This window comes from Pogoniulus pusillus, chromosome 18 (assembly GCF_015220805.1).
Source record: "Pogoniulus pusillus isolate bPogPus1 chromosome 18, bPogPus1.pri, whole genome shotgun sequence".
Taxonomy (NCBI): Eukaryota; Metazoa; Chordata; class Aves; order Piciformes; family Lybiidae; genus Pogoniulus; species Pogoniulus pusillus.
In genome coordinates, this window is record NC_087281.1 from 567,889 (window position 1) to 590,470 (window position 22,582).

Here is a 22,582-nt window from a genome sequence, read left to right on the forward strand (position 1 = left end):
AATAATCCCATTCCCACATGAACTCTAGCCAGGGTTTTGTTCTGTGTGCTGCTCCCATGATCACAGCCTGGTCTTTTGTATCTCACATTCTGAAGTTTAAAGAATAATGCTTTCTGTTCCTGATACGATCAGAACAAAATTAGCTGTTGTTCATTTAGCTTAATAACTTTCCATTCTGTGTTTACTTAAACAAGACTTCAGTGAAGCTGCCTTTTGGCAAGTACCTTTGCTTTATAAACTTTGGTGATGCCAACAACAGTTGACTTTGCAGAAATTTACCATATAAACACCAGAAAATTATTACCTAACAAGCGACTAGCTCATTTACAGTACTTTATTCTTGGAAGCAGGAATAATACTTTAATCCTTTCTTTTCCCCTTTTTGGACTTGGAGCTTTTGGCAGCTGCCTTGGCAGCAGCTAACACCCAGCACAGTATGTCAGTGACAGTTACAGAATTAGCAAGTGTGTTTTCAGCAAATAGTTGGGGTAATTGCATGGATCTTCACCACCAAAGTGATAATAAAAGTTTGGGCTTTTTGGTGACACGTTGTCAAAACAAGCCTATTCTTTGTAGTATTTCTTTACAAAAGATGGGATTTCATAGAATCAGTCAGGGTTGGAAGGGACCACAAGGATCATCTAGTTCCAACCCTGCCTGCCCCCTGTGCAAGGGCACGCTACCCTAGAGCAGGCTGGTCAGAGCTTCATCCAGTCTGGCCTTAAACACCCTCAGCAATGGGGCCTCAACCACCTCCCTGGGCAACCCAGTCCAGGATCTCACCACTACGTGTTTTCTGTATACTATGTGTTTTCTGTACAGACATCAGCCAGAACTGCAGACCGTGGCAAATGAATCAAAAAGTTTGAGGGAACTAGAACAAACATATATTTAGCCTTTAGAAGTGATGCAAGTGGCACTGCACCCGTTATCGCGGTGCTTGTATAAGCTGATTTCTTTATAAAGAAAAGCCTGTGGATACTTCGGTAGTGACAAGCAACAGTGGTAGGAAAATGAGCAAGTTTATTTTTAATTTTGTACATGCTGTCTTCTGAGTGCTCACAAGTCAAGTATTAGGAAGGAATATGGTTTTATAAAAAGCTTTTTATAAAGAGGAACAGTATTCAGCCTTGTCAACTTAAAATGAAGCTCATTATGCTGTTTTGTTATATAATCCAGAGAGGTGATATAATTGAGGTATTTATGAAGTTTATGAGCCTTATAGATAAAAGTAGCTATTTGGTTACTTCTGTATAATCATAATGTTCTTTTCTCTTAAGCCAAGCCTTCACTTGTTATTAAGTCTTTTTCTTATTACTAGTGAAGCAATTTATTTCAGTGTTACCTCTGCTGTGAGCACAGACTGGAAGAGTTGCGGCTGTTCAGTCTGGAGAAGAGGAGGCTCCCAGGTCATCTTACTTGTGGCCTTCCAGGATCTGAAGGGGGCCTACAAAACAGGCTGAGGAGAGACTTTTTAGGCTCTCAGGGAGTGACAGGACAGAGGGGAATGGAGCAAAGCTGGAGTGGAGGTGGGGAGGTTCAGACTGGATGTGAGGAGGAGGAAGTTGTTTAGCATGAGAGTGGTGAGAGCCTGGAATGGGTTGCCCAGGGAGGTGGTTGAGACCCCGTGGCTGGAGGTGTTTAAGGCCAGGCTGGCTGAGGCTGTGGGCAGCCTGCTCTAGGTAGGGTATCCCTGTTCATGGCAGGGGGGGTTGGAACTGGCTGATCCTTGTGGTCCCTTCCAACCCTGACTGATTCTGTGATTTGGTGACAGAGAAGGAGCTGAGGGAAAGATTAGAATTGGTTGCTGGTAAATGGGGGCTATTTAGCAAAAAGCTTCTTGCAAGGAAGATGTTCATCATCTCCAAGGTTTTGAAATCAGCTACAAAAACAGACTGGTAAATGTGTGCCTTCAAAATTAGTGAACCCTTTCTGTAGCAAGTGAGAGGTGGTTTGCATCTTTAGGTGTAACCGAGCCTGTCCTATCAAATGTCATCTCGTATTTTCCCTTCTTAGCTTTTGTGAACAGCATTTGATGTGTGAACGAGCAGTTCACAAATACCTGTGTGTATGGTGCAGCACTGCTAAATTTTATTTACTGAGCAGCTTCTAACTCATGTCCTCTCCACTCAGAACAAGAAGAATAGGCATCAGGCAAATGCGAGTAGAAACAGTTTTCTCTGAGGGTATTTACAAGCATTAAAATTAATCACCCCAGCTAAGTCTGCTCTTTATAGCTTCTTGGTTTCTAGTATCTAAGTTTAGATGAAAGCAGTTGCTCTGGCCAGCCTCAGTTACCTCTTCTGATTTTTTTTTGGAGGTGAGAGATTTTTCTGAGCTTCCTCTCCAAATTCACTGCTCTTTTGAAAGTCAGCTCTGCACTGTAAGCTTGCTTACCACATTCTCTCTACTTTTATTTATCAGTCTGAGGTTTTGATGTCCTTTGGCTCAGCATTTCCACCATGAAGCAAGCAATTTTATCCCTTTCTGTAGGTTGGTGTTTTTCTTTTTTTTTTTTTTTTTTTTTTTTTTTTTTTTTTTTTTTGGTGTTTTGTTTTTTTTGTGGGTAGTATTTGTGGTCCTTTTTTCAGGGGGGGAGTGTCTTGGGTTTTTTTCATTTTATTTTTTTAAGTGAAGTCAAGATACGTATTTTGGTCCTTCATATGTGCAGGTTAGATATATTTTTCAGTGCTACTGGGACACAGTTTTTTCTGAATCATCTGTGCCCCAAAATGAGAATCTCTAGTTTCGATGCAAGATGTGACCTACCAATCAGTGCAGCAAAATAATTGCCATGACTACAGAAGGTACACATAAATATACGCATCAAACAGGTACACTCTAACAGGTACACATAAAAACAACCTGAATAATAGTTTGTGCCCTTTCCCATTACTAATTAAATTAATTACTATCATTTATGAAATATTTTTGCTTTTTTTTGTTCTTTACAAGCGTTGCTTTCTTTATGCCTGTTGGTCATCAGAAACACAGTAACGTTACTGCAGTTAAAATACAATGATTTCTTGCATTTAAAGCAGCAGATGACTATAGTAATACAAGATCTAGCCTTCTTTGTTCCTAAGTTTGGTGCCTGATTGCTCATTATGGCAAGGTGTGCCCAGGGCGCCAGGAGAGCCAATGGCATCCTGGCCTGTATCAGGAATGGTGTAGCTAGTAGGACAAGGGAGGTTATTCTTCCCTTGTACTCAGCACTGGTCAGGCCACATCTTGAGTACTGTGTCCAGTTCTGGGCTCCACAATTCAAGAGAGATGTTGAGATACTGGAACGTGTCCAGAGAAGGGTGACAAAGCTGGTGAGGGACCTGGAGCAGAGCCCTGTGACGAGAGGCTGAGGGAGCTGGGGGTGTGCAGCCTGGAGAGGAGGAGGCTCAGGGCTGACCTCATTGCTGTCTACAACTACCTGAAGGAAGGCTGCAGCCAGGTGGGGGTTGGTCTCTTCTCCCAGACACCCAGCAATAGAACAAGGGGACAGAGTCTCAAGTTGTGGCAGGGGAGGTCTAGGCTGGATGTTAGGAGGAAGTTGTTGTCAGAGAGAGTGATTGGCATTGGAATGGACTGCCCAGGGAGGTGGTGGAGTCGCTATCTCGAGCTGCTCAAGCAAAGCCTGGCTGAGGCACTTAGTGCCATGGTCTAGTTGATTGTTTCAGGCTGGGTGCTAGGTTGGACTGGATGATGTTGGAGGCCTCTTCTAACCTGATTGATTCTGTGATTCTCACTATTGTTGAATCACCTCTCACGAGTTGCTGTCTTCTGTTGCTCCACAGTATTCCAAAGACAAATAACCATAGAAATATTTTTATATAAATCCTGCAAAATATTCACTTTTCACATGTAGAAATTTGCATCTGAGGATTAATCTAATGATTTGACTTCTTAATGATTAAGACTTTTTCATAGCATCATAATATATGCAACTACTAGAAATGTGATGCTGGCGAGATAACACTAAACCAGTTTTTCATCCGCTTGAATTACATTGATGTAATGTCACTGAAATTTAGAATTTTACCGTAAATATGCCCAAATAATTGTAGACACTGACTCTGAAATAGAAAGATATCAGCAATGGGAAGAATGAATTAAGTAAAATGCATTTAACACTATTTTTTAAATTGTGAGCTGAAGTACCTCAGCAAATGAAGAAACTGTATCAGATGATAAATGAATACACTTTTTCCACTGAGTGTGTTGAATTATTTTTTGAGGACTCACCTTTCTAAAATGTATTTTACAACAAATACCTCTGGAGATCACTTCTCTTTGGAAACATCCAGCTCATGGTTCCATGCCCTTCACATACACACCTGGGGCAAAAGGGCTGCCAAGGTTGGAGCTGCAGCAGAGTTTTTAGCCTGGAGAAGAGAAGACTGAGAAGGGATTTAATAAATGTTTATAAATATCTGAGGGCTGGGGGTCAGGAGGGAGGGGACTGGCTCTGCTCACTTGTGCCCTGAGATAGGACAAGGAGCAATGGATGGAGCACAGGAGGTTCCAGCTCAACTCAAGGGGGAGCTTCTTTACTGTAAGGGTCCCAGAGCACTGGAACAGGCTCCCCAGAGAGGTTGTGGAGTCTCCATCTCTGGAGACTTTCAAGGCCTGTCTGGACATGTTCCTGTGTGACCTGAGCTAGATTGGATAGTCCTGCTCTGGCAGGGGAGTTACAGGTTTGAGTTAACATAAATACAAATGCAACCATTTTATGGCATGGCAGAGGAATTCTCTGCTGGGGATTGACCTAAGTCATAGAATTATTAATTGTGAATCTGAACAAGTTCTGTTTGTCTGGCCAGTTGTGGATTCAGAGATTGTTAGTAATAGTCTCCCATATTACGACTGTATGATTTCCAAAGCTGCCATCTTTTCAGTAACATGAATGCATGCAATCATTTGCCCTGCTTACAAAGTGCTTGCAAGCATACGTTGCACAGGTGAGGATAAAGGGCACATGCTTGTTACGTAATTACTGTGCACATGGGACTGCTGCTTGATTGCGGGGAAAGTTCTGATTCTGCTGTGGCTGTTATGCCAGTGGGCTTATTTATATCACAGACTCACAGAATTTCTTAGATTGGAAAGCCCTTCAAGCTCATCGAGTCCAATCCAAAACTCCCTGTAGGGAAGACTTGGCTAGATATGAAGCAGAACTACATACATGCTTATAAATGTGAGTAATGGTGGCTAGTCTTTGGTACTCTACTTCCACGGCATTTCCGATAGTACTGTTTATCTTGGTATGGTTTATATTGCATTTGACTCTAAAGTATGAATGAGCAGGAGAATAAGTCTTAGTCTTTCAAGCAACATTAATTCATCTAAATATCACCATCTTCATTTTCAGTTTAAGCAACATGATTTACTGTATTGCTGGGTTCAATAAGTAATTGACAATATTGCTTTCTTCAGTTACCACATTACCGCTTTTGAGCAGTGTAATGAATCTACTGACTGCCAAGTGTTGCTTTCTGTGAAATTATTGGTCATGATGCTGTCATGCTATAGATGCACATGTACTGCCAGTTTTATGAGCCCTTTAAGTCTTGGTTTCAGGACTCAGGAGCCAAATGCAGTTGGGCCTCTAAAGCCAGGCTGCATTGCCTTCCCATAGGATTGTAGCCATGTCTTGCTGTTTCTCAGTAGCCCATCGCTCCCATTGAAATACCCCATCTGATCTGCATTTTCTTCCTGGTTTTGCTGTCTTCTGATGAAGCAAATGCTTGTTAGATCACAGTGGCTGGTATAATTTTGACTCATAATTTCTATCTTCAGTCTGTTGGTGTTAATTGCTGCTACCATCTCAAAACTGGTGCTCTGCAGAGTTATTTCATTTGGTCCATGAATGTGAGGTGGAAGATGCTGGCAAAGGAAGCTAGTTGCCTCCTTTCATGGTGGAGTAGGAGCTCGAAAGAAAGAAGCTGTGGATTACTTTATAATTGTCACAATTTTTAGCCGTGGCCAAGTTTAGGTGATTACTAATCATTCAGTGATATCCTTGACGTGCTTTGAACAAATGTCTAATGAAACATAGAGTGGAGTTCTGTGCTTCTTGCTTGGCAGTGACTCAATTTTTCAGGCAGATGGATTAGGAAAGTCACGACTGACTCGGGATTGAAATCTTAACATTATTTGTAATGTGATGTTTAAAAGCTGAAAAATATATCTGAGTTGTTTTAAAATGATTTTTGTTCTGATTTATATTTCCATAGTACCAGGATACGAATATGCAAGGTGTAGTGTACGAATTGAACAGCTACATAGAACAGCGCCTGGATACAGGAGGAGATAACCAACTACTACTATATGAACTGAGCAGCATCATTAAAATAGGTGAGAAAGAGAATCAGATGTCTGACTTTTTCCTTAGCATCAGGGCACAGGACATTTATTTGGTAGCTTGCTTAATAAAGACAGGTATTGGGGGATAACAGTGTTTTCTTTAGATCTTCTCTCAGTATGAACTTTGCCTCACTGAATCCTTGATTGCACTTAAGTGAATTTCATTTTTGGAGACAGTTACGTATCCAATTGCAAAATTAGAGTACCCTGTTCAATGAACCAGAGAGTGGAAGTTTCTGGTAATGATGATGTTGCAGTCTCAGTTTTGAAAGTAAAAAAAATCAAACCTATTAGTAATATCAGAGAATTTTGATTCCTTTTGAAGCAAAACACAGGTGTTACTCACTGAAAGAGGGCATGTCTTTTGTATGCTCTCAAATTACATTCCACTGTTTAACCATTTGCAGTAAGGAAATAGTCTAAGGAATCAAAAGTTAAACATAAACCAAATAACAACGTAAGTGTAGTTCTGCTTCTTTTTAGCCCAAGTGAATGAATTCAGATTTCAATAGAAAGTATCAGCAGTTTTGTTCAGTGTAGCTTTCAGACAACAATTCAGAAAGATTTTAACAAAATCCCTGCTACTTCATCATTTTATGATGATGACTAATAGGTCTGCTTTATGTATCTGACATTTTAAGAGGACCACTTCTATTTACTGATTTTGCTTAAGAGGGTATTTAGATATCGATGTCCAACTCACAGCTAATCAGACTGGATTTTGTTAATACAGAGAAGGTGAGAAGATACAGCAGACATATTCTGCTGTGTTTCACAGGGTTTTTTTTTGTTACTTCTTTTTTAAAGCTCGTGAGGTTTTGAATACATTTCCTTTACAGTGCTTATATGCCTCATAGCTCCATGTGCTTACTTAGTACAGCTGAAAGACTTAAAAATCAGAACACAGTTTGTCATGCTGAGTTCTCAGTGATGTGACACAGTTGACAATAAGCAAGGAACTACATGTGATGGTTTGGGTGTTACCAGCCCTCCTCACCTAAGAAAATCACCCAGATTAGACTCAGCGGCTCTGGAAATTGAATGAAGCTTTATATTTACAGCTTAGCACAAGATACAAACACGTATTTACAGTCTATACAGAAATATACAAGTTAAAAAAGTAATACAGAAACACAACAGCCCTCCCAGAAACCAGAGTCCCCAGGAGGGGCTCCCAACCACCTTTCCACCTTCTTCCCACCCCTCTACCTAGATCTTGTGTTATGTTTAAGGTAGTATGGAGGGTTGGCCAGGGAGGTTAGGAAGCAGATGGATTAGTCACACAGATGTCAGGTTAGGTTAGAGAGGTTCAGCCCAGACAGAGAGCTACTGTCTTATCTATGTTTGTGTTCTTGTTCTCATCCATCTCAGCAAGCCTATGAGTGAAGCAGACATCACCATCGTTTCTTTTTCACAACCTGTAATCTAATTCTCCTCTGCAGAACATTCTAGCTAGCTTTAAACTAGCACACTTCACAATGGGACTTTTTCACTTTTGTCAGAGAACTGCAGAAAGCCAGGTGATTTGGTCACACGCAAGAATAACTGCGCCACTGAAGTGTACTAACTGGATTCCTGTGTTCATTCCTAAAAACTGCATATCAGATATGTGCATTTAGTAGTTAGAAACTTAAACTGTTTGAAAGGCAGACTTAACACTGAAAGCATCAAAGTGTGCTGTGTAAAGCAGGAGTGAAAAAAAATAAGACTGCTGTATCTTCTGATTTTGAGAATTTCCATTTTAGCAGTAACTTATGCTGGTTGACTGACTAGACTTTTGAGAGTTAAAGAAACTTGGCTTTACCATGTTTCTTACAGCAGTCTCAATCTGGCAAATATTCACTTCCCTTTTGTGTCAGTGTTCTCAGTATGAGGCAGGTGCAGAAACTAGAAAGGGTTTTGTTTTGAAACCTATTTTTGTGACAATATTTCTTACACTTTATTTCCCTATAGTTTCTATTTTAAGGCAAGGAAAATGTAATTTACTGTGTACAGAGGGTAGTTATTTTACTTATGCAAATTAGAATGTTGTTTGGCTGATGATACTGGAAATACACATTCTTATGTTACTTCTATGTTTTTATATCAATTGATTTGAATTTACAGCAATCTCAATCTGGCAAATACTCCCTCCCTTGTTTGTGTCGGTGTTCTCAGTATGGGGCAGGTGCAGAAACTAGAAAGGGTTTTGTTTTGAAACCTATTTTTGTGGCAATATTTCTAACACTTTATTTCCCTATAGTTTCTATCTTAAGACAAGGAAAAATGTAATTTACTGTGTACAGAGGGTAGTTGTTTTACTTATGCAAATTAGAATGTTGTTTGGCTGATGATACTGCAAACACACATTCTTATGTTACTTCTATATTTTTATATGAATTGATTTCAATTTACAGACACTAAGGCTTGGAATAAGAATAAGATGTATAAGGATGTTGTTGGTCATTCTCTTTTAGAATGTAGAACTCTAGGTTGCTGGAGTGTAAGCTTTTCAAGGGACATAGCAGTAGACCTTCACCTTTAGAATGTTTGTGCTAAGTAGAATTGAATCTGTGGCTTCACCTCAGGAATCTTGTATAAGTTTGATTTCTCCCAGTGACTACAATTACCTCTTTTATTATTGCCTTGGCAGCTACGAAAGCTGATGGATTTGCACTATATTTCCTGGGAGAATGCAATAATGTAAGTATACTGCATTAAGATGCTGGCTTTCTGTGCAGTTGCAAGTACATGTTCCAATTTGACAGTGATATTTTGATTTTTATTTCACACATCATTTAACTGAACAATATGGCCTAACTGCTGAATATTTGCTCTATGTTATATTTATTTCTGTACAATAGAATTTTACTGAATATAATGGTAATGAAAAAAGTATTTCCTCCTCCTAGATTCCACAGCCTTCTGATTTTTTTTTCTTAAGGATTTGGCAGTAGAGCTATTGTTTCTCTGACTTGGAGCACCTTAACTTGCAGTTTAGCCCCATAGTTAATTGTCTTTAACAAACAGGAATCTTCATTTGGCTTTATTCTGTGCTTGTCAGCAAGTTATCTCTCTGAATTAGTTTTCTTTTTAATGTTATCATGTTTTAATGTTATCATTAACTGTCAGCTGCAATTTGATAGTGAGATAATCTGAATTTCTGATGTAGGTTTTAGTTAGCATAAGCTAAGTTCTCAGGTAATACACTAAATAACAGAGTACAGCACTCACTGTTTGGCTATTTGATACTTAGGCCGAGTTACATTTTTGTTTCCATGCAGATTAATGTCTGCAGTTACATCATACAGAATCTTGTAGTAATTTGTATTGGTTATGAAGGGGGAAATACTGTTTACACTTCAGACAGTTCCATCAGCTTAACATTTTGTCTGAAATTTTATGTCTTTCACTATTTCCAGAAACAAATTTAAGCTTTTCCTACTGAAAAGTTGTGAGAGGAAAATATTCCTGTCACTCTTGTTTCCTTACTTTACAGAGGCAGCTTAAATATTTCATTTTTGTATACTCCAATAACCAATTTTCTTTGCTCTTTGTGAAATAATTGAATTTATGGGGGGAGGAAGTATTTTTTGCATAATGGAAACAGATTGAAGAGGTACAAACCTGCAGTTGACTTGAGGCTTTTCAAAAAAATGGCTTCTAATTTGGAGGGTGTGAAAGTAGGGCCATATAGAGATTCCCTGAAAGAAACAGCAGTAGGATTTGCATTCTTTGTTGTTGCTGTTTTTCCCCATGTAACGATCATTTCCTGTAATAAAGATAGCCTATTTTGTTATTCAGAAATTGGGTTTAGTCTGGCTCAGTTCTGCAAGTATGTATATAGCACAGATTTCTGATAACCATGTCACAGATGGGTATGTTCCATTGAGTTCTTTGGGACCAGGGAATGCTCTCACACATGGGTACTTGCCCTCTGGGTACAGTTTCAATACTTTAGTATTGCTTAAACACTGAAACCATCCACAAGAAATGTATATACACAATACCTATGGCTCACCTGCCACAGCCATAGGGAGAAACTGCCCTGCTGAATAAGAGCTGACAAACAATCCCAAGTAGCTTTATCGATCAGAGGGCAGGCTATGCTCACCCTACCTCACTGGCTCCACAGAGGTGCGTAGCTAGCAGAGCTGGTCGGCCGCCAGGAACCGCACCAGCGTGGTGCTCAGACTGGTGCCGCTCCAGCTTGCCTGCCCACGCCCTCGGTTTGTATGTGCCCAGAGTCCTGTGATGTGTGTCCAGTGCCTCCCAGAACTCTGAACCAAGGAGAACCAAACTCCTCCTTTATTTTGGAATCTGTTCCATACCATCTTTCCCTGCTGCTCATGCACATACCTGCAAGCCCTGCTTCTCCCAGATCTTACCTTTAGTAACCTAGTGATTATTGGATTATTGTAACTTCTGATCTCACACAGACTAACTCTGGCCTCTTACAAGGTGTAATTCAAGCAACATTTTGTTCATCCTTTGTGTACATGATCTTTGGTTCTCATTAGCAAGTGAAAGTATCCACTGTCATGGGTGGAGTCTGATGCAAATGCTCTCAGCTGCCAAAGGCAGGACCGTGCAGAAAGGGCAGCCATCCCTTTTGAATGCACAGTGCTAGCAAGCTTGAGTGGCAGTAACTGCATTCCAGATAACCACATTCATGTCTAAATGCTTTGTGAAAGGTTAAAATTAACTTCATAGCTTGAGATCTAGAGAATTTTTATTCTGTTGAGGATTTGCCTTTTAGATTAATGCAGTGTATTATGGAGTTCCTCCCAATGTTGGTATCTTCAGGGCCTGGCCCCTTTAGGACATTCTGGGTTGGGCTTTCTTTTGTTTGGTTGGTTTGTTTTCCCTTTCTAACAGCCTATTAGGTGGTAGGGTCTATTTGCTTCCCAGTATAACTCTTTTCTGAAAGAACTTCCCACCACTAAAAACTACAAAGACTTTATTATTGTTTAGCCTGGAGAACTTATCTCTGTCTATGCATTAGTGCAGTTCTGCAAATAAAATTCTATATTTTTAAGGTACATAACAGCCGTTTTGCAAATACTATGTATTTGTGATGGTTTGGGTGTTACCTGCCACCTCACACTTCAGAAAATCACCTAGACTAGACTCAGATGCTGGAAATTTGAATGAAGCTTTATACTTACAGCTTAGCACAGTATACAAGCAGATATTTACAAGATATACAGATAGATACAGAAATATACAAGGTAAAAAGTAATACAGAAACACAGCAGCCCTCCCAGAATCTTGAATCCCCAGGAGGGGCTCTCAACCACCCTTCCACATTCTGCCCACCACTCTACCTTACCCCAGACTTTGCCTTACTTTCAGGGTGAGTTTGGAGAATTGGCCAGGGGAGTTAAGAAGCTGAAGAATTAGTCAGGCAGGTTAGAGAGAGAAGTGCAGCCCAAAAAGCCCAGAGACTGACTCCCTTATCCATATTTATGTTCTTGTTCTTATCCACCTCAGCAAGCCTATGAGTGAAGTAGCCATCACCACTGTTTCCTTTTCACAGCCTATAATGTAATTCTTCTCACCAAAATATCCCAGCTAGGCTCAAACTAGCGCAGTATTGGAGACAAGAAACAGGTTTCTTTGGTTTGAAACAAATTAAGCAGGAATCTTTCACAGCTCTCCAGCAAATGAGTTAACTTAGTTTTCTGTTTTATTCCGTATGAGGATAGATATGTGTAATGATCTTAATCAAATCTAGTCTTCAAAATGATGTATAGGATTTCCTGAAACCCTTGTATTGGATGGTGTGTCTGTAAGTCAGTGTCTAGCTACCATGCAAGGTGGGTGCAGATTTAAGCCCAGCCCACATCTTTACAAGACAGTATTTCTAGAATCCTTACCACAGCGACAAAGTTTATAATATATTACTATCTTCTCTGATTTTTCGGATGCTTCTTGTTTGTAGCCCTTATTTCTATGAGTAAGAGGCCTGGAGCACAAGTCCTGTGAGGAGAGGCTGAGGGAGCTGGGGGTGTTTAGCCTGGAGAGGAGGAGGCTCAGGGCTGACCTCATTGCTGTCTACAACTACCTGAAGGGAGGCTGCAGCAAGGTGGGGGTTGGTGCCTCCTGCCAGGCAAGCAGCAACAGAACAAGGGGACACAGTCTTAAGTTGTGGCATGGGAGGTCTAGGCTGGATGTTGTTAGGAAGTTGTTGTCAGAGAGAGTGATTGGCATTGGAATGGGCTGCCCAGGGAGGTGGTGGAGTCGCCATCCCTGGAGGTGTTCAAGAAAAGCTTGGATGAGACACTTAGTGCCATGGTGTAGTTGATTGTTTAGAGCTGTGTGCTAGGTTGGACTGGATGATCTTGGAGGTCTCTGCTAACCTGATTGATTCTATGATTGTGATTCCTGCATAAAAATGTATGAGTTTGAATTTAATGGGCATACACTTAAAGTGGCTTTTATTGGGTCTCGTGAGTTTTACTTATTCCTGAATCTGCAAACTGTGCTAACAAACAGATCATCCTTGCTTCAGACAGAAGTTTCCAAAAGCTTTATTGTAAGAAATAATTACTTGAAGCCACAAATACGTGCACATACTCTGCGCGTCAGGATGTATCTTTACATGCAGAATCACGCACACAGAGTGTTAGGGGTTGGAAGGGACCACAAAAGATCTTCTAGTCCAATAGATTCTAAAATGTCTGGTGACGCAGAAGTTGTCGCAGCTTGATGTGCAGTGCCATCTAGTGCATTTGTGCTGTGGGTTGGAATTACTGCAGAACTGCTCCTTGCTGTCTCTGGTTGTTGTCCCAGGCTAAGATGCCTTTCATGTGTAAACATCTCTGAAGTGTAAACATTTCCAGGTGGAACTCCACTAGCTGCATGTCAGTTCAGAAGGTGTTCGTCCCCATCCTTGGATCAGTTCTAACATTGTGCACTCTTATAAGTGGAAGAACTCAGTTGCCTTATTTGCCAACAAATGGTAATACTTAGCAGAGCGAGGAAGCTGTTGATAGTTGATTGGCTAGGGCTGGTTGATAGCTTGAACTGGATGACCTTGGAGTTCTCTTCTAACCTGGTTGAATTTACCATTCTACGAAATGTGCTAATCTTGTCTTCAGTATGCTGTTAATTGCATTTGAGTGATTCCTCTAGACTACCTAATTTAGACTTCAAACAGTGCACTTCATTTCCTGTGTTTTTCATTACTCTGCAATATGAACCTTTTTCCTATAAGCAAATTTTATAGCAGGTCAAATATCTGTGAAGATACTTCAATATTTCAATAATTTCAGATTTTCAATTAATTTCAATATTACTGTGCCATTTCTATCCTAAACCTTTTTTCTGGCTTCTTTGGGTAATACAGAAAAACAAAAAACCTAGAACCACACCTACCAACCAAGCAAATCCCCCAAAAATAAAAAACAGACCAAAAAAAAAAATTGTCAGAGCAATAATTTTAATGATTTCATGCACTTGTACCATAATGCAGGATATCAAAATGGACTAAATACTCTGTGTGTGTTTATGTTCAATGGAGCTGTCCTGTGGAGGGAGTATCTTTCATTCTAGTTGCATGAGATGTATGAAGCCAATATGCTGAAAGGAAAATTTTAGAGGCTTAGATAGAAACATTGTTTTTCAACACTCTACTGTTCCATCAAGTTTATTTTTCATCCAAAAACCCCAACAATTAACATATTTAGATTTGAAGAATGTTTGACACCCAGAAGAGTTTGTACGTTTGACATTTATCTGTATTTGCAACTGTTTTACACAAGGTAAACTACAAGGTAATATTTTTCTCTCTGAGCCTTTATGCATTTGCTGTGTTCATGGTAAATAAAATGCAACTGTGATCTAGGTGGTGTCTATGACTGCCCTGATCTAGATGGTGTCTGACTGCCCTGATCTAGGTGGTGTCTATGACTACCCTGATCTAGGTGGTGTCTGAATGCCCTGATCTAGGTGGTGTCTGCCTGCCCTGATCTAGGTGGTGTCTGCCTGCCCTGATCTAGGTGGTGTCTGCCTGCCCTGATCTAGGTGGTGTCTATGACTACCCTGATCTAGGTGATGTATGACTGCCCTGATCTAGGTGGTGTCTGACTGCCCTGATCTAGGTGATGTATGACTGCCCTGATCTGGGTGGTGTCTGACTGCCCTGATCTAGGTGGTGTCTATGACTACCCTGATCTAGATGGTGTCTGACTGCCCTGATCTAGGTGGTGTCTATGACTACCCTGATCTAGGTGATGTATGACTGCCCTGATCTAGGTGGTGTCTGACTGCCCTGATCTAGGTGGTGTCTATGACTGCCCTGATCTAGGTGGTGTCTGATGCCCTGATCTAGGTGGTGTCTATGACTGCCCTGATCTAGGTGGTGTCTGACTGCCCTGATCTAGGTGGTGTCTGACTGCCCTGATCTAGGTGGTGTCTGACTGCCCTGATCTAGGTGGTGTCTATGACTACCCTGATCTAGGTGATGTATGACTGCCCTGATCTAGGTGATGTATGACTGCCCTGATCTAGGTGGTGTCTGACTGCCCTGATCTAGGTGGTGTCTATGACTGCCCTGATCTAGGTGGTGTCTGACTGCCCTGATCTAGGTGGTGTCTATGACTGCCCTGATCTAGGTGGTGTCTGACTGCCCTGATCTAGGTGGTGTCTGACTGCCCTGATCTAGGTGATGTATGACTGCCCTGATCTAGGTGGTGTCTGACTGCCCTGATCTAGGTGGTGTCTATGACTGCCCTGACCTAGGTGGTGTCTATGACTGCCCTGATCTAGGTGGTGTCTATGACTGCCCTGATCTAGGTGGTGTCTATGACTGCCCTGATCTAGGTGATGTATGACTACCCTGATCTAGGTGGTGTCTGACTGCCCTGATCTAGGTGGTGTCTGACTTCAGCAGAATAGTTATCCACTGTCTGAATGGTAATATTAGAATGAAATTACCAGAGATTTCAAAACATTTAAGCAGAACTTATCCAATTACTTTATATTGTCAAAAGCTGTGTTTCTTCACATTATCTACTTTATTCAATCCTTTATGCTACATCAATAGCACAGAAACTCCATAAAAGTAACCATGCATTCTAATTGCATTCTTTCTTTTCTTTCTTTTGTTTTTTTTTTTTCTTCTTTCCTTCTAACTAGAGTCTGTGTATATTTACACCACCAGGAGCTAAGGAAGGACAACCACAGCTCATCCCTGCAGGCCCCATTGCACATGGCACTACAGTATCTGCTTATGTAGCTAGATCCAGAAAAACGTTGTTAGTAGAAGATATTCTGGGGGTAAAAAGCTTTCTCTTTCTCCTTTTAACAAGATAATTACAGTGTTTTCTTAGAATGAATATTTAGATGATCAAATGTTTGTCAAAATGAATGTATAATGATAGAATTTACATGATCTTGGTGCATTCCTACCAAGAAAATAAATCTGAGTTCAGATTAGCTTGATGGATTGATTTTAGAATATATCATTTATTGTTAAACTTAAATATTTTTAATTTTTTTTTCTTTTAACATTTTTTGGTGCTTAGATTAGGGAATTTAGTCACTGGTGCTTTGATTAAGGAATTTTGGTGCTTAGATTAGGGAACGTAGTCATTTGGAGAGTCAAAAAGCCAAACCTATCATTCACAACTTCTGTCTTCCTGGTTTTATAAATATTTTGTGTGCTCATGCCAAACAAGAAGACTCCCATATAGCCCAAGTTTATTTTGATTCTAATTCAGGGCTCAGACTGAGAAGAATGGCAGAGTTCTGGTTGTTAGACAGGATTTTGATCTTTACTTAACACTCATGTAAAGGTAGAGTACATCAGTAGATGTGTGAAAGGCACACCAGTGTAACTGCTACCAAAGTTCAGGCTTTTGCCCAGAAAAGGATTCAGAAAAGCATAAGGTGATATCCTGCTAATATTTGGTACCCTGCATGTCTGTCTTTTAAATGTTTTGTCTTTCACTGAAACAACTTCTTGTAGATTCATCAGTGCAGTTCTGTGAAAGCAGTGTTTGAACTGTACTTAATAAAACTGTATGGTCAGGTGGTATGACAACACCCAGGAAGTTTAAATTCTCTTCTCTCTTCAGTGTTTTCTATCCTTTTGACTTCTATCCAGAATAACAGTCTTGGATATTGTGCCCCAAATTGGACATGGCTGATCAATATTTTAACCAAAAATATTTGTTAAAAAATATATGCCTTTTATAGGACAAACTCAAGCTGTAAACAAAATACTGAAGGCCTAATGTGAGTACACTTAAACAAAACCACAAAATCAAAAGGCAGAATCCACTTCCCCTCTAGTTACATTCAGTGCCTTCTACACACCCTGGACTAGAAAGATTTTATATGTTGTTATTTTTTTTACAGTTGGATATAAGGCTTAAATTGTTGTTGATAATTTCCAACCAATGTCACCATACCCTTGTATACAGTGGTTGCGTGTTTTGATTTTACATTCACAGGAAACTTGGTGAGGGTGGTGGGGAGAAATTTTTGACTTTTTTTGGTTAGTGGATTACTGACCAAAAATGGAGATTCATTTTAGAATCACTAAGAGTCCCTTTAGTGATATGCTTTGCTGTCGTAGGAGTTTAGAAGCCATCTCAACAGTGAAAGGGAGCTGCTTGCCATGCCAACCCATATTTTTTTAAGGCTAGAATTGAAAAGTGAAAGCAGGAGGCTTGTTTTGTGAAGTACTTCCCACTCTCTTTTGTCTGTCACTTGTTCCTAGCTATTCAGATTGATTGTCATCTCAGTAATTAAGGTAGAGATTGTTTGCTGTTTTCTTTGAGAAGAGAGAGATTTTGATCATTTTTGATGGAGTGTCTGTTGCCTAACTACAGCCTGAAGGGAACATCTGGTACAAATCAAATACTGAAGGATTGATGTGCACTGAAGTGGGTCTTATGTACTTCCCATTGGCTACCTACTGCCTTACCAACTGTGATGGTTTGGGTGTTCCCCGCCCCCACACACTTAAGAAAATCACCCAGGCTAGACTCAGCTGAGCTGGAAATTAAAGAATGAAGCTTTCTATTTACAGCTTAGCACAAGATACAAGCAGGTATTTACAATACATACAGCTATAGACAGAAATACACAAGTTGAAAAGTGATGCAGAAACACAACAGCCCTCCCAGAAACCAGAGTCCCCAGGAGGGGCTCCCAACCACCCTTCCACTTTCCTTCCACCTCCCTACCTTATCCCAAACTTTGCCTTATATTCAATGTGAATTTGGGGAGTCGGCCAGGGAGGTTAGGAAGCAGAAGGATTAGTTACACAGGCAGCAGGTTAGAGAGAGAAGGGAGGTAACCTAAAAGCCAGAGAGCAACTCTGTTATCTATGTTTGTGTTCTTGTTTTTATCCATCTCAGCAAGCCTATGAGTGCAGCAGACATCACCATTGTTTCCTTTCACAGGCTATAATCCAATTCCTCTCACTAAAATATCCCAGCTAGGCTCAAACTAGCATACTAACATCCAGGTGGTTTCTCAGGTATTTGTGAGTTTTCCTGCATGGGCAACTGAAGCTATCAAGCCTTGGCCATTCACAGTATAGATTAGAAGTTATGTATTTGGGCCTTTTATAGCAGCTGGTTGGATTATTTTAACACTTGTTCCTGTAACGTTTTCACTGGTTTATTTAGGATGCATAAGCAAGGGAAGGAGAAATATTCTTCTTCTGCATAATATTTTGGGAACACATTTTCCTCCTTAGAAGCTGGCTGAAGATTATCACTGTGTAACCTAAAGCCTTAGCCTCAGGTTTCATTTTTTGTTCTTTTGCAAGCACTGCTATCTGCTTGGTAATGGTGAAACCTGAGCAGCTGACTTCCTGATTACAAGTGCCTTGATCTTTGTGGGTGAAGGGGATGCTAGAGTAGTATTGTTTGGTTAATTTTTACTTAACCTGCACTGATAGTAGCAATGAAATGCCATTCATGCTGCCTATGAGAGTAGAGAAAATATGTTATAGTGACAAACCCAAAGCGGTGTCTAATATCATAGCTAATTCTGCATTTAGGTCAGTAAGGTTAGCTGTATATGTAAACTAATGCTGAGACTGTTAAATTACATTATTTTGGTAGGTGACTTAGAATTGTATGTGAATTTTAGTGAATTTTAGCATTTTTCTGCAGCTCTGATGAGCCAGGAGGGGGAGGAAAATGTCAATCTAGCTGTCATTGTAATGTTATGATGTTTATGTTTTATCAGATTGTGCTTACATTTTGTAGGATGAGCGATTTCCCAAAGGTACTGGGCTGGAATCAGGGACCCGTATCCAATCTGTTTTGTGTTTGCCAATTGTCACTGCAATTGGTGATCTGATTGGTATCCTGGAGCTTTACCGTCACTGGGGCAAAGAAGCCTTCCACCTTAGTCACCAAGAGGTGAGCTCATACCCAACCTTCACCCACTTTGCCGCAATGGTCGGCACATCAACCCTCTGAAACTTCCTTCTCTGACTTTCCTGATGTGCTTATTATCTTTTGTGTACTTGATTTTTTGTTCTCCTCAAATGTTACTTATTGAAAAAAGTAGTGATTTGTGTTTTCACTCACAGGAGGTAAAATTTACTACGGAAGTGTGGAGACACATCAAGAATTTTACCTTGTGTTCTTGAGTGAAAAAAACCCAGACAAACAAACTAACAACAGGTTCCAGATTTCATTCACTAGCTTTAAACTCAATACAGAGTTGTTAGAGAAGTTAATGAGAGTAGGTGCAATATAGGTTTAAATATAATATAAGGAAAAATAATATAAATCTTGTTAGAGGAGTTAATGGAGAGTAGGTGTAATGTAATTTGAAATATAAGTAAAAATAATATAAGTGCTGTTAGAGGAGTTAATGGAGAGTAGGTGTAATGTAAGTTTAAATATAAGCAAAATTAATATAAGTGCAAATCAAATGTCAGAAATCAAAATCACTTTATATAAGAAGGATACTGCTGAGTTGTGCTGAGTTTTAATTTTAACCTTTCCAGTAAAGCTTTATTTTACAGTATGGCAAGACTTTTAAATGTCTTATTTTAGCTGACATTTTCAATATGAGTTCTCAAAGAGAATGAGCCCTCTTGTAAAAGATGATGCTGCAACATTGGAGCCACAACAAAGCAAATCTTCATGCCAGGTCTCACAGGAGGGGAAAGTTGATATTTTAAACAGAAGCAAAGCAAAAGAGGCTTCATGTGTTTGCGTCGACATTCTCACAGCCACACGCTCCAAGACACTGAGATGAGTGTGTCCAGGCAGTATTTTTAAGAGTTGCACGCAGAGATGCATCCAGGTAGTCTTTCCTGGTCATCTTGAAATGGGTGGAGAAGAGATTCCTGTTGTTGAGTCTTTTTGTCTCCTAGTTTCTTCCTAGGTTAACAACTGTTTGCTGGTTTTGGGTCCTCTGCCTTATCCCAGAGTTTGCCTTACATGCAAAGTGAGCTTGGAGGGTCAGCAAGGGGCTTTAGAAAGCAGAAGGATTACACTGAAAGCAGCAGAGGGAGAAAGCACACGCTCTGACGGAGATCCACACATGCTGTGTTATCTGTGGTTTTGTTCTTGTCTTTATACATCTCATCAAGCCTGTGAGTGCAGTAGACATCACCATTGTTTCCTTTTCACAGCCTGTAATCTAATTCCTCTCACTAAAATATTCCAGTTTGTCTCAAACTAGCACAGGTCAACCTTTTCTATAGTCTTTAGGAACTGACATCCTTTGTCTCTAGTCTCTTCCATATCTGTGAGTTGTCAAGATCTATTCACTGTCCTTTCACTCCTGATTAAAACATCCTCAGAAACTGTGTATGAATGTTCTGGTATCTGGATAATATACTAATCTAAGTGCCATTTGTAAAGCTCTCTTCTGCTTTCTTTCTTGTTTGTTTGCTGTTTGTTCCCCCTACCCCCCCACTTCTGATTCTTCCCTGTCCAGATATTCCTGTTCATAAACACCTTCCCATTTCCATGACTGTTGTCTGCACTGCTTTCTTGTATTTATATAAGGCCTGTATAGCTACTTTGTCTATGCATGTCCATTTGTCAGTCCAAAGTTATGAATTGTTAGCCAAGTACAGAGAAACGTTGAAAGCAGAGTGGATGTCTCAAAGGCTGTTGCTGTATTAAAAATGTTAGAAGTGCATCTCGGCTCTCCTGTCTGGGGGAGGATCCTTGTTATGTCCCATTTATGCACAAGATGGCTCTAACATTAAGATGAATGTACCATTCATTTCTCTCAAAGCCCTTCCCCAGGGAAGGAAACACAGAGACTAGGGCAAAACAGGGTGAGTTTTAGCCAGGTCTGTTGTCTTGACAGTGGTACAAGATGCCCCATAAAGCAGTTTAGCTGGGCAAAGTGGGAACTATCATTGTGAAAAGGACAGAAAATGTACAGATGAGATATTAAAACTATCCCTCTCAAGGAAAGAAGACACAAAATTATTTGTCAATTGTGTGTTTGTTTTCTGTCAGGTAACCTCTAAGTAGCCCAGCATACATGTGATACCCATACACGCTGGGCAGTTGGTGTCGCTTCAGCCTCAGTTTTGGACCATGTGTGTTTATATCAGTTAATGGTCATGGTAGGAGACTGGATTAGTATTGCTATGCCAGTGTCTCTGCTCCCAGAAAAAAAAGAACAAGCATTCCTACAAAACCAGGCTTCATAGAATCATCCAGATTGGAAGGTCATCCAGTCCAACCTAGCACCCACCCCTGGCCAATCAACTAAGCCATGGCACGAAGTGCCTCATCCAGGCTTTTGTTGAACACCTCCAGGGACAGCAACTCCACCACCTCCCTGGGCAACCCATTCCAATGCTAATCACTCTCTTTGTCAAGAACCTTCTCCTATCATCCAGCCTATTCCTCCCCTGGCACAACTTGAGACTGTTGCTGGCTGCCTGGCAGAAGGCACCAACCCCCACCTGGCTACAGCCTCCCTTCAGGTAGTGGTAGACAGCAACGAGGTCTGCCCTGAACCTCCTCTTCTCCAGGCTGCACACCCCCAGCTCCCTCAGCTTCATGTCAGAGGGATGTGTTCCAGGGCTTGTGTTCATTAATTCTGATGCTTACAGAATATATATGTATATATTTAAGTTATCCTATTACAATAACCAGTCTACAGTTTTGGTAGGTCTCAGACAAGCATTATTCTCTGCAAATGTGAGTCTTTTATATTATATGAAATACAAATGAAGTTTATGAACCATCTGCTTAAAAAAAGACTGGGTGCTAACTAATAGTATTTCATTGGGAGATTAAAAATATTTTAAGGTCTCTTTCTGACTGCTCTAAAGCATTCTTTCAACTTTCAGAGAAAGCTTTTGGATTCCATTAGCAGTTTTTATAAAATGGGCAGAGTGTGTTCTGTTTAAAAAAAGAAAACAAAAAGCAAGGTAAAATAAAAATGTAATACCTTAGGAAAGTATGCAGCAGCAGACCTTTTGTAGGGATGAGATTTAACAAGGCCAAGTGCAGGGTTCTACGCTTTGGCCACAACAGCCCCAGGAAGTGCTACGGGCTGGGGGCAGAGTGGCTGAGGAACAGCCAGGCAGAGAGGGACCTGGGGGTACTGGTAGATAGTAGCTGAACATGAGCCAGCAGTGTGCCCAGGAGAGCCAATGGCATCCTGGCCTGGATCAGGAACAGTGTGGCCAGTAGGACAAGGGAGGTTATTCTACCCCTGTACTCAGCACTGGTCAGGCCACACCTTGAGTGCTGTGTCCAGTTCTGGGCTCCTCAATGCAAGAGAGATGTTGAGATACTGGAACGTGTCCAGAGAAGGGCAACAAAGCTGGTGAGGGGCCTGGAGCAGAGCCCTGTGAGGAGAGGCTGAGGGAGCTGGGGGTGTGCAGCCTGCAGAAGAGGAGGCTCAGGGCAGACCTCATTGCTGTCTACAACTACCTGAAGGGAGGCTGTAGCCAGGTGGGGGTTGGTCTCTTCTGCCAGGCAACCAGCTATAGAACAAGGGGACAGTCTCAAGTTGTGGCAGGGGAGGTCTAGGCTGGATGTTAGGAGGAAGTTGTTGTCAGAGAGAGTGATTGGCATTGGAATGGGCTGCCCAGGGAGGTGGTGGAGTTGCCATCCCTGGAGGTGTTCAAGCAAAGTCTGGCTGAGGCGCTTGGTGCCAAGGTCTAGTTGATTGTTTCAGGCTGGGTGCTAGGTTGGACTGGATGACCTTGGAGGTCTCTTCCAACCTAGTTGATTCTATTCTATGATTTTTTTTTGGATGCAAAAAGTGAGGAGTGTTCTCT

General features: G+C 40.9%; 1 protein-coding gene across 3 annotated transcripts in view; it reads left to right on the forward strand.

Moving 5' to 3' along the window:
* The window catches only part of PDE10A (phosphodiesterase 10A), a 410,304-nt gene that overhangs the window by 334,387 nt on the left and 53,335 nt on the right, over positions 1-22,582 (forward strand). For all 3 annotated transcript variants that reach the window (XM_064158232.1, XM_064158231.1, XM_064158233.1), the window contains exons 4-7: positions 6,228-6,348; positions 8,990-9,039; positions 15,478-15,618; positions 18,570-18,725. In XM_064158232.1, the coding sequence (XP_064014302.1) occupies positions 6,228-6,348; positions 8,990-9,039; positions 15,478-15,618; positions 18,570-18,725 (468 nt within the window). The remainder of the gene's footprint in view (positions 1-6,227; positions 6,349-8,989; positions 9,040-15,477; positions 15,619-18,569; positions 18,726-22,582) is intronic.